The sequence below is a fragment of the Rhinopithecus roxellana genome, chromosome 20, assembly GCF_007565055.1.
Source record: "Rhinopithecus roxellana isolate Shanxi Qingling chromosome 20, ASM756505v1, whole genome shotgun sequence".
Lineage (NCBI taxonomy): Eukaryota > Metazoa > Chordata > Mammalia > Primates > Cercopithecidae > Rhinopithecus > Rhinopithecus roxellana.
The window spans coordinates 181,605-194,270 of NC_044568.1; the positions used below are offsets into that span (position 1 = coordinate 181,605).

Consider the following 12,666-nt stretch of genomic DNA (forward strand, 5'->3'; position numbering starts at 1 on the left):
GGGTGATTAGATCATAGAGGTGGCTTCCCCATGCTGTCCTCATGATAGTGAATGAGTTCTCACAAAATCTGATGGTTTTCAAGTGGCAGTCTCCCCTGTGCGTGCCTTCTCTCTCTCTCTCCCCCTCCTGCTGCCATGTAAGACATGCCTTGCTTCCCCTTCACCTTCTGCCATGATTGTAAGTTTCCTGAGACCTATCTCCAGCCATGCGGAACTGTGAGTCAATTACACCTCTTCTGTTTATAAATTACCCAGTCTCAGGTAGTATCTTTATAGCAGTGTGAAAACAGACTGCTACAGAGTGGGTCCCAGATTTCAGTTGCTCTGCTTTACAGATATTCATTCCTCCCCCTAACCAGCCCTCTCCCCATCCAGGTATTCCAAAGTCAAGCATTTGCTGAAGGACCTGGATGAGCTGATGGAAGCTGTCCTGGAGAGAATCCTGGCTCCTGAGCTAAGCCATGCCAATGCCACCAGGACCCTGAACTCCTCCATCTGGAACCACACACCCCTGGTCCTTATTGATGAACGGAACCCCCACCACCCTGTGATCCTCGATCTCTTTGGAGATAACCACAATGGCTTAACAAACAGCTCAGCATCAGAAAAGATCTGTAATGCCCATGGGTGCAAAATGGCCATGAGACTAGTAAGTGGTCCCTAGGCACATGTCAAGCAATGGGCCCCACCCATTGAGGCTGGTGGGTGTTTCTTTTCTGTAATAATTTGAGTCTTGCTGGGGGAAAGATAAGATGGAAGCCAGAGCCTGTTTTGCTTGTTAGCAGAGATTTTTTAAAAATAGAAATTGTTGGCATGTTGGTCAAGACTCTTTTGGTATAAGTGATCCAGTTCACACTAGCTTAAGCAAAACAGGCAATTCATTGGCTCACATAACTGAGAAGTCCAGAGGTATACTGCATTCAGGCAAGGCTGGATCCAGGTATTCTAATGAGGTCATCAAGAATCTTTCTCCATCTTGGTTCCACTTTTCTCTCAGACGACTTCAATCTCGGGCGAGATCTCTCCATGTGGAGGGTCCCTTCAGTGCCCTTGCTTAGCAGTCGTCCCAGAAAAAGACCTCTTTCCCTGTCGTCCCTGCAAAGGTCCTGAGAAGACTCATTAGGTCACATGCTCACCCCTAAACCAATCACTGTGGGCTACAGCAGGGGCTCTCATGATTGGCCAGTCCTGGGCCATGTGCCCTGGAGTTGGGAGTGATGTCAGTCTCTGTGAGACTACATGGACTGAGCGAGGGGGAGGGTGGTTCCCTGAGGGAGGAACCAAGTCTTGTTATCAAAAGATAGGGGTATAAATATTGGGCAGGTGAAAAGCCACAGCTGTGCAGTACAGTCAGATGCCAAGAAACAACTGCCCTGCGCTGGGAGGCTGGGATGCCATTAGTTCTTAAGCCTAGAAGTGGGGAGAAGGTCCCCTGTCTGTGTCTCAGGATCCCATGGGAGCTCTGTCACAGTGCACATCCCTAGGCCCCACTCCTGGAGAATCTGAGTGAGCAGTTCTGGGCCCAGGCCCAGGAATCTGTATTGACAACAGGCTCCCTGGTGATTCCGATGATCAGTCTTGGATGGGGATCCAGGAGGGGACCATACACTCCCCAGAGGGGGAGCCACCGCCTTGCTGTTCACACTCATGACATTATGACTTCCTCAACTGCTTTGTCCCCACCTCTCCACACAAACTAGCCAACGTCACATGGGGGATCTGCTGTGGTCACACCTTCCTTAACCTCCTGGGCCTCAATTTCTTCATGATGATGGGGATTACAATGATACTTACCTCCTGGCATTGCTGTGAAGCTTCAATGGGATTATAGATGTAAGACACTGGGAACAGAGCCTGGAACAGAGTGAGGATTAAGGGCTGCCATTACCTCCCCAAGGGGAGGCAGGGAGGCCCCCAGGAGTGGGCTGGCCGGTCGTGTTGGGAAGGGTGGTGTAAGAATGCCAGGGGAAGCTTCTCTATCCGGCCTCCCGGGTTCCAGCAGGGAGAACCAGCAGCAGCCTCGTGGCCAAGGCCAGAGTCTGAGGGCCAAGTCTGCCCCGTGCCTGTGCGATGACTTGGATGTCCTGAGACACCGGCTGTGACCGGGTGGAAGGGTGCTCTGAACCCACGTTGGACTCGGTGACTGGATCTGTGTCTTTCCCAGGACAGATGAGAGGCAGCGTCTCCTGTGTGTTGAGTTTCTTCTTGGTCTTCATGGCCGCCAGGGGAGCTGCACCTGAAAGTCTCTGGCAGAGGCTGGAAAAGGAATCAGAACTGTGTGTGTGTGTGTCCGCATGAGCATAAGTGTTGCAGCCACTTGTGTGAATCTGTGTATATGGGGTTCGGGACTAGGAGGGACGTGTGTTACAGTGACATGAGGCTGTGGAGGTCAGAGAGACGGCATCTTCTGTGCATGCCTCTGCACACATGACCACGTGTGTGTTTTTGCTCATGCATAATGGTACAAGTAGGGGTGAGGCTGGTGGCTGTAAACTGAGTCACTGAGTCACCCTACTTTGAAGGAGGGGACCAGCCTCTGTGCATGCCCATGAGTTGGTCACTGACTGTGGGTCACTTCCAAGAGGTTGCTGAGGGGTCTCCTAACCTCCCAGGCCTCACCCCCAGTAACTGGGGGTGGGTGCACCAGCCTGATGAGGGGATCTTGTGATTGGCACGCAGCTGTGTATGAGGCGGCAGCCCTTGAGTATGTGTGAGCATGAGTATGAACACGTTTCCCACCACCAAGTTGCAGCCAGAAGGACGGCTGGCAAAGCACAGCTCTTGCCCTGCTAGGCCCCTCGAGTAGCGGCTGGGGTCCTGCTAGCAGCTCCCTCACCACCCACAAAAACCCCTCTTGGCCTCCACAGTGTAGCCTCAATGGGACCCAGTGCACCTTCCGGAACTTCACCAGCGCTACCCAGGCAGTGACAGAGTGGTACAGCCTGCAGGCCACCAACATCTTTGCACAGGTGCCACAGCAGGAGCTGGTGGAGATGAGCTACCCTGGCGAGCAGATGATCCTGGCCTGCCTGTTTGGAGCTGAGCCCTGCAACTACCGGTGAGAGCCACCCCAAGCCCACCTGGCCAGGCCCCTGCTCTGAAAGGCAGTGGCGTGTTACGGTTGGGAGTACAGTCTGCCAGTGTTCAAATCCTGCCTGATCACTTACTGGCTGTCTGCAGCACAGTTTTCTGTGCCTCAGTGTCTTTTAGGTCCGGTTTCCTGAAAGCAGATCCTGAGGCAGGGATGCACTGAATTGCTCAGGAAGCATTGAGAGGATTGTGTTAGGAAATGTCTGCAGGGAAAGTGGGATAAGAAAGGAGGATTTGGAACATGTAGGAAAAGGAGAAAATAGAAAAAGAAAAAGAAAAAGGAAAGGCCGGGCGTGGTGAGTGGGTGGCTTACCCCTGTAATCCCAACAGTTTGTGAGGCGGAGACGGGAGGATCACTTGAGACCAGGAGTTCAAGACCAGCCTGGGTAATATAGTGAGATCCCGCCTCTAGAAAAAAGTAAGATAAATTAAATTTTAAAAGGAGGGAGGAGAAAGTTAAGCAAGGATGTGGTCTCAGGTCAAGTCTAGGCTCAGCTTGATCTGTAGGAGGATCTGGAGCATAAACTGAACCATAGAGTCGTCCTCCCTTGAAGGAGGGGACCGGCCTTTCTGCATGCCCAGTGAGTTGGTAACTGGCTCTGTGTGTGTGTGTGTGTGTGTGTGTGTCCACATGAGCATAAATGTTGCGGCCACTTGTGTGAATCTATGTATATGGGGTTCAGGGCTAGGATGGACGTATGCTACAGTGACATGAGACCAGCTTGGGCTGTGGGTCATTTCCAAGAGGTCGGCGTGGGGTCTCCTAACCTCCCAGACCTTACTTCTAGCAGCTGGGGGTAGGTGCACCAGCCCAGTGAGGGGATCAGGGTGGGCACCCAGGCATCTGTTGCCCTCAGTTTTCTCATCTCTGAAGCAGGAACAATAATCGTAGCTTCTTCATAGAGTCATTGAGAAGAGTAAATGAGTAGGCTCATGGCAGCACCTAGAACAAGGCTATGAGGCCGGGCCTGGTGGCTCATGCCTGGAATCCCAGCACTTTGGGAGGCTAAGGCAGGAAGATCGCTTGAGGCCAGGAGTTCTAGAACAGCCTGGGCAACATAGCGAGACCTCAGCTCTACAAAAAATCAAAAACCAGCCAGATGTGGTGGTGTTCACCTGTAATCCCAACTACTCAGGAGGCTGAGGAGGGAGGATCCTTGAGTCCAGGAGGTCGAGGCTACAGTGAGCTATGATCACACCACTGCACTCCAGTCTGGGTGACAGAATGAGACACTGTCTCAAAAAAATAAAAAATAAAAAAAAAAGGTTATATAAGTATTTCCTGTAAATATTATTTTTCCCTAATTACTTTTAATGTGAGAGACTGGTGGAATGAGGGTAATGGTAACCGGAGGTCCAGGTCTTCTTGCAATTGACCCACAGATTCCCACCTCCTCGGCCTCCCAGCTCCTGGCAAACCAACCCTGAGCCTGAACATCAGGTGTTGTCCCAGTCTCTAGAACAACCAGAAAGTGGGGGTCTCCATTCTATCCCCTCCTAACAGCCTCCAGAGAGCTCAGCTGGCAGAAGCACGTGGGAAGGAGGCCTGAGCATGGGCAGGAGCACTGCTGAGGCCTCAGAGCTCCTTGTGGGCCTCCTGACCCAGCCTCCAGGTGTGGGGTGTGCCACACCCACCTCGGCCCCACCCTGGGTTTCAGCCAGTCCTGTTTCTGAGATTCAGTTGTATCCTCCTTGACCTGGGGCCTCCAATGCTTACACTTCAGGCCTCTGTGGAAAGGAGCTTTTAGCTGAATCTTAATGCTATGGACATGTGACAGGCTTCCAGGCTCACCTCCCAGGGACTGTGGTTGCGGGCAGCTCTCTGAACTCAGAACCTTCCAGAATCTCTACTGAGAATCTTCAGAAAGCTCTGGGGCCTCTGTCCCCACAAAATGCACAGGTGCAGCCGGACATGTGGCTCACGCCTATAAGCCCAGCACTTTGGGAGGCCAAGGCGGGTGGATCACCTGAGGTCAGGAGTTCGAGACCAGCCTGGCCAACATGGCGAAACCCGTCTCTACTAAAAATACAAAAATTAACCTGGAGTGGTGATGCACATCTATAATCCCAGCTACTTGGGAGGCTGAGGCAGGAGAATCACCTGAACCCTGTTGGCGGAGGTTGTAGTGAGCAGAGATCACGCCACTGCACTTCAGCCTGGGCGGCAGAGCGAGACTCTGTCTCAAAAAGAAAAAAATAAATGCACAGGCGTACATGGGCGGGGTTCTTGCACACAATGTCAAATAATTCAAGGCCACTAAGCAGGGCAGAGCAGCACATACGTTCCATTGTACAGATTAGCAAAAGGTGGTTCGCATAGGTAGAAGATTTGACTGATGGCGCCCCCCTCTTCCTTGAGGGCCACCCCATGGCTAGCTAGTCTCAGTCTGTGTTTCAACCTCACTCTCTTGGCCGGGGTCCTTTGCTCAGGGCACACCTGCCAACCACACCTGCCATAAGGCTAGGGATACCAAACAGACTACTCTAACGTCCACGAGCACATTCATCTCACCCACTCAGCTGAAAGAGAGCTGTAATACTGCAACTTCAAATGCATGGCCCATCTGCTCAGTGAGAACATGCCCAGGAGCGAGAGTGGGGCAGGAAAGTGAACCTGCTGTCAACTCCCTCCCCATCGAATGGGATCCCGGTGTTCAAGGGCCTATGTTCCACACACAGCCCAGCCCTGAAAGCTGTGCTGGGCACCTCGTAGGTAGCTGGGCTGGGCTTGATATAGCTGGCCTGTTGTCAACATGGAGCCCTCCAAAGGGAGCCCCATTTGGGTCATACAGGCTGAGGGTGAGGGACGGGTGGTCCCCCAAGGGAAGCTGAAGAACTGTTAGCAGAAACAGGGAAAATAGATGGCTGATGTGCCAGTAAAACCCCCAACTATCGGCCACATAACTTCTGCCTTGTGGCCGTGGCGAGGGGTAGGGGGTAAGTGTAGTGAAGGGGTCAAGGCGTGGGGTCTGGGGTTAGACCACCCGGACTCAAATCCTGGCTCCATCTTACAAGCTGTGTGACCTTGAACAAATTTCTTAGCCTTGCCATGCCTCAGTTTCTCTCCTCTGTAAAATAGGGGAGAGAACAGTACCTACCCTACAGGGTTACTTTGAATATTAAGTGAATTAATATGCATGAGTAACTGACCCTACTACCAGGCTCAATAAATAATAGTTATAACTGTTTTATTTTTATTTTTATTTTTGGGGGACGGAGTCTCACTCTGTTACCCAGGCTGGAGTGCAGTGGCGCGATCTCGGCTCACTGCAAGCTCTACCTCCCAGGTTCATGCCATTGTCCTGCCTCAGCCTCCTGAGTAGCTGGGACTACAGGCACCCACCACCACGCCCGGCTAATTTTTTGTATTTTTAGTAGAGACGGGGTTTCACTGTGTTAGCCAGGATGGTCTCGATCCCCTGACCTCGTGATCCACCCGTCTTGGCCTCGAAAGTGCTGGGATTACAGGAGTGAGCCTCTGTGCCCAGCCCAGCTACTATTTTTATAATGGTTTTATAACCCACATTTTAGGCCGGGCCCAGTGGCTCATACATGTAATCCTAGCACTTTGGGAGGCCGAAGCGGGCAGATCACTTGAGGCCAGGGGTTCAAGACCAGCCTGGACAACAAGGCAAAACCCCATCTCTACTAAATATGCAAAAATTAGCCAGGTGTGGTGGCGTGTGCCTGTAATCCCACCTACTCAGGTGACCGAGGCACAAGAATCACTTGAACCGGAAGGCGGAGGTTGCAGTGAGCCAAGATTGTGCCACTGCACTCCCGCCTGGGCGACAGAGGGAGACTCTCTTAAAAAACAGCAACAAAAACAAAAACCCCCATTTGACAAGGAATGCAAATTCAATAATTATGCCAACATTTACTGGGCCTTTTTCATCCCTGTATGTGTCAGGCACTATTCTCAGCACTCTGCATGTTAAAATTGCTTTAACCCTGGCAACAAAGCCATGAGAAAGGAACTGTTATTTTCCCCTTATTTTATTTTTTTAAGAGACGGAGTATCACTATGTTGCCCAGGCTGGTCTCAAACTCCTGGCCTCAAGTAATCCTCCCACCCCAGCCTCCCAAAGTGCTGGGATTACAGGCATGAGCCACCGCACCCAACCTTCCCCCTCATTTTATAGTTGCTGTAACCTGCCCAGAGAGGTTAAGTAACATCTCTGAAGTCACACAGTTGGTGAGTGGCAGAGCCAGCAGTGTGGGCCAGGCCCACCCCACATCACTCTATTGCCTCATCAGAAATGGTGATCGTCACTTCCCTCCCTGCCCACCTCTCCCAAGCCTATTTCCCCAGCCCTCGGCAGGTCCCAGTGAAAGGCACCACCCAGGCACCTTAGCATAGAGATCTCAGCCAACCGCCCTCTGAGCTCTTCCTCACTCCCACAGTTGACTGGTCACCTGCCTTCCTGAGTCAGCCTTGGACACAACTGTGGGAATGTGCCTCTCTCTGCCCTCCCGGTGCTGGGTCCCAGACACTGTGGCCCTAGATTCCTCCCTCTCTCTCTCTGACTCCATCCTGTCCTGCTCCTAACATGACAAACGCTCCAGAAGCAGCAGCTGCAGAATTTGGAAAATGTGAGCCGCATGTGGACCCCAACACCAAACTGCCTGGACTTGAATGTCAGCTCAGTATGTGGCTGGGTATGCTACTTAGCCTTTCTGTGCCTCAGTTTCCTCATCTGGAAAGTGGGGACAGTGAAATAACCACATAGCATTATTGGGGGATTAAATGAGTTAACATATGGAAGTACCTACTGCAATGCCTGGCACGTACTAAACATTATAGGAGCATTTTTTTTAAAAAAAGGCTTTTGGGCTGGGCACGGTGGCTCATGCCTATAATCCCAGCACTTTGGGAAGCCGAGGCAGGTAGATCACCTGAGGTCAGGAGTTCGAGACCAGCCTGTCCAACATGGTGAAACCCCATCTCTACTAAAAATACAAAAATTAGCTGAGTGCAGTGGCTCATGACTGTAATCCCAGCTACTCAGGAGGTTGAGGTAGGAGGCTGAACCCAGGAGGCAGAGGTTGCAGTGAGCCGAGATCGTGCCACTGCACTCCAGCCTGGGAGACAGAGTGAGACTCCATCATAAATAAATAAATAAATAAATAAATAAATAAATAAATAAATAAAAAGGCTTTTGGCCAGGTGCGGTGGCTTGCTTAATCTCAGCACTTTGGGAGGCCAAGGAGGGAGAATCACTTGAGGCCAGGAGTTTAAGGCCCAACCTGAGCAACATAATGAGACCCCCCATCTCTATAAAAAAAAATTTTAAATAACAAAATTAGCCTGGCATGGTGGTATACACCTGTAGACTCAGCTACTCCGGAGGCTGAGGGGGAAGGATCACTTGAGCCTGGGAGTTTGAGGCTGCAGTGAACCAAGATCACACCACTACATTCCAGCCTGGGTGACAGAGTGAGATTAAAATATAGAGAGAGAGACTTTGTTTTTTGTTTATTTGTTTATTTATTTATTTTTGAGACAGAGTTTTGCTCTTGCCACCCAGGCTGGAATACAATGGCGTGATCTCCACTCACTACAACCTCCACCTCCTGGGTTCAAGTGATTATCGTGTCTCAGCCCCCCAAGTAGCTGGGATGACAGGCATGCACCACCACACCTGGCTAATTTTTGCTTTTTTTGTTGTTTTTTGTTTGCTTTTGTTTTTGTTTTTGTTTTTTTTTGAGACAGAGTCTCACTCTGTCGCCCAGCCTGGAGTGCAGTGGCACTACCTCAGCTCACTGCAAGCTCCACCTCCCGGGTTCATGCCATTCTCCTGCCTCAGTCTCCTGAGTAGCTGGGACTACAGGCGCCTGCCACCACGCCCAGCCGATTTTTTGTATTTTTAGTAGAGATGGGTTTTCACTGTGTTAGCCAGGATGGTCTTGATCTCCTGACCTTGTGATGCACCCCCCCTCGGCCTTCCAAAGTTCTGGGATTACAGGCGTGAGCCACCGCGCCCGGCGTAATTTTTGCATTTTTAGTAGAGACAGGGTTTCACCACGTTGGCCAGGCTGGTCTCAAACTTCTGACCTCAGGTTGTCTGCCGCCATAGCCTCCCAAAGTGCTGGAATTACAGGCATGAGCCACTGCACCTGGCCTAGAGAGACTTTTTATTGATGAATAGTTTTAGATTTACAGAAAAACCACAGCCTCCAACTCCTGGGCTCAAGTGATCCTCTTCCTCAGCCTCCAAAAGTGCTAGGATTATAGATGCGAGCCACTGTGCTGGCCTTTGCTCTGTACTTTGGAAAGGAGTCACTAAATTCAGACTATGCTCAGGGGAAGGAGAAGGGAGTGCCCAGGGGGAAAGGAGCACTGAGCTCCACCCCTCCTAGAGAGAAGAATATATATTGTTTGGAATTCTTCTGTAAAGGAAGACTTGTTTCTTCTCCTCCATTTACTTATTTATTCCATCATTTATTGACCCAGTATGGACTCCTATAGATTTAGGTTGTAATCCAGTTCCATGTTATCTATTCTCTTGCTTAAATTCTTCTAGCTTTGGCCACTCTGTCAGTTGGCACCTATATGCCTTTGATATGTACTCACCTGCGTGGGTTTTTTTTAACTTTTGCCTACTTTCTGGCACTACAGGATACTCACGCCCTAGAATCAGCCATTTCTCTAAAGAGCTCTGTTTGGTTTTTTTTTTTTTTTTTTTGAGATGGCGTCTCATTCTGTTGCCCATGCTGGAGTGCAGTAGCACAATCACATGCCTGACTAATTTTTTTTTATTTTGTAGAGATGGGGTCTCCCTGTGTTGCCCAAGCTGGTCTCAAACTCCTGGCTCAAGCAATCTTCCCACCTCAGCCGCCCAGAGTGCTGGGATTACAGGAGAGAGCCAACACGCTTCGCCCAAGCTCTGGTTTTTTAAATTGAAGAATGGTATTTAGAAACCAAGATCGGGGCTGGGCCAGGTGGCTCATGTCTGTAATCCCAGCGCTTTGGGAGGCTGAGGTGGAAGGATTGCCTAAGCCCAGGAGTTTGACACCAGCCTGGCCAACATGGTAAAACCCCATCCCTACTAAGAATACAAAAATTAGCCTGGTGTGGTGGCACGCACCTGTAATCCCAGCTACTAGGGAGGCTGAGGCAGGAGAATCACTTGAACCTGGGAGGCAGAGGTTGTAGTGAGCCAAGATCATGCCACTGCACTCCAGCCTGGGCAATCTCAAAAAAAAAAAAAAAAAAAAAAGAAAAGAAAAAGAAAGTTAAATAAAATTTAAAAATAAAGGAACGAAGATCTGGGCATATTGAAGCATTGTTATTACTATGGTGGTTGTTGATTTGGGGATTATCCAACTAGTTTCTGACCTGGAAAGTCTTCCCTGACCTCTGACCACACAGTACCACTGTTGTTTTACTGCTTCCTGCTAGGATGCTCTATTTCCCAGTCTTTTCTGGAGGCTCGCTGGTCTCTGTCTGCATTCCTGGCCCCTGGCCCAGCAGAGATTTCTGTAGGGAAACACCTGGCTCTGGAACCAGAGGCAGCCAGTCCTGGGAGCAGCCTCTCCAGGTGAAGAGTATTATCAGCAAGCAAATGGTTGGCACGCACGTGGAGACCAAGAGCACCTCGCGCGGGCAGGAGGGGATCCGGCCACACCCCACGCAGCCTCCTGCTCCTAGGCTGCATCTGACCAAGACAGCTTCTTGGGAACACTGTGTCCCCGCGCCCTGGGGCGAGGTCTCTCCTTCGAGAGCAGTGCCTGGATTGAGCTGGTTTGCTCTGCTCTGTTCTCTTCCTGTGGCCACAGCCCTGATCCCACACAGTTTATAGACTCCACGGTGCCTGCCCAGAGCTATTTCTTCCCTCTGGGGCTTTGCCCGTGTTGTGTCCCTGCCTGGTGAGCCCTTTCTCCTCCCCACCCTGTAGACTTAGCTATCGCTTACTTGTTCATAAAGTCTCAGCTCAGGCCTTGCCTCCTCCAAGAAACCTTCCCCGACCCGCTCCCCACTCTCCGCTGGGACTTACGTGTCGCTTAATCTCTATAGATGCTCTTATCACCTATTGTAATTTATTCATCAAATATTTACTGAGTGTCTGTGTGCTCTGTATCAGACCCTGGGCACAGAGCTGTGAACAGTAGCAGCCGAGATTTTTTGAGTATTACAGTATGCTAGGCATCCACCCCTTGCCACGGTCATGTAGGGTGAGTGCCAGTATTATCTGGTGTTACAAATGGGGAAAGTGAGGCACAGATAGGTGAAGTAACCATCCCCAAGCTCACCAGTGGCCTAAGGGACACAGCCAGAATTGAAATCAACCAGGCTGGCTCTGTGGTCTATGTTCTTGACCTCTGAGCTCTTCGCCTTCTAGACAGACAAGGTCATGCTCCTTCCCCGGGCTTATGTTCTAAGCAGGAAACAGCTAAGTGAGCAGTTAAGTCAGGAAGATAATTTCAGGCCAGGCACACTGGTGGATGCCTGTAATCCCAGCATTTGGGGAGGCTGAGGCCAGAGGATCCCTTGAGGCCAGGAGTTTAAGACCAGCCTGGGCAACATAGCAAGACCCCATCTCTACAAAAAATTTTACAAATTAGCTGGGTATGGTGGCACATGCCTGTAGTCCCAGCTACTCAGGAGGTTGAGGCAGGAGAATATCTTGAGGCCAGGAGTTTGAGGCTGCAGTAAGCTATGATCACACCATTGTACTCCAGCCTGGGTAACAGAGTGAGACACTGTCTCTACCAAGAAAAAAAAAGGCGGGGGATGATTTCAGATTCTGATGTATCTGATAAAGAAGACAATCAACTGGTGGAAGGGCCAGGTGCGGTGACTCACGCCTGAAATCCCAGCACTTTGGGAGGCCAAGGCGGGTGGATCACCTGAGGTCAGGAGTTCAAGACCAGCCTGGCCAACATGGTGACACCCTGTCTCTACTAAAAATACAAAAATTAGCTGGTTGTGGTGGCACATGCCTGTAATCCCAGCTACTCGGGAGGCTGAGGCAGGAGAATCACTTGAACCCGGAGGGCAGAAGTTGCAGTGAGCTGAGATGGCACCACTTCACTCCAGCCTGGGTGAAAGAACGAAACTCCAACTCAAAAAAAAAAAAAAAAATAGCTGGGCGTGGTGGTGCCTGCCTGTAATCCCAGCTACTCAGGAGGCTGAGGCAGGAGAGTTGCTTGAACGGGAAGGCAGAGGTTGTAATGAGCCAAGATCGTGCCAGTACACTCCAGCCTGGGTTACAGAGTAAGACTTTTTCAAGAAATAAGAGAGAGAAGTGAAGAAGGAAGGAGGAAAGGGGGGGAGGGAGTGAGGGGAGGGAGGGAGGGAAGGAGAAAGAAAGAACGAAAGAAAGAAAGAAAGAAAGGAAAGAAAAAAGAAAGAGAGAAGAGAGAGATAGAAGAAGAAGTAGAGAGAGAGATCTCGAGATAGAAAGAGAGAGAGAGAGAAAAGCAAGACAAGACATAGACCCCAGAAAGAACAAACGAATAAACAAGAAACAAATAAAATACCAGAATGAAGTAAAAAGAGAGAAAGGGGAGGAGACGAAGGAAACGACAAAAAAGAGTAAAAGAAGAAGAAAGGGGAAACGAAGTGAAGGAAGT

At 50.5% G+C, this 12,666-nt stretch overlaps 1 protein-coding gene across 3 annotated transcripts in view; it reads left to right on the forward strand.

Annotated features, from left to right (window-relative positions):
* Window positions 1-12,666, forward strand: part of SCNN1B (sodium channel epithelial 1 beta subunit) — an 84,695-nt gene that overhangs the window by 55,079 nt on the left and 16,950 nt on the right. For all 3 annotated transcript variants that reach the window (XM_010358212.2, XM_030925679.1, XM_010358211.2), the window contains 2 exons: window positions 376-649; window positions 2,868-3,058. In XM_010358212.2, the coding sequence (XP_010356514.2) occupies window positions 376-649; window positions 2,868-3,058 (465 nt within the window). The remainder of the gene's footprint in view (window positions 1-375; window positions 650-2,867; window positions 3,059-12,666) is intronic.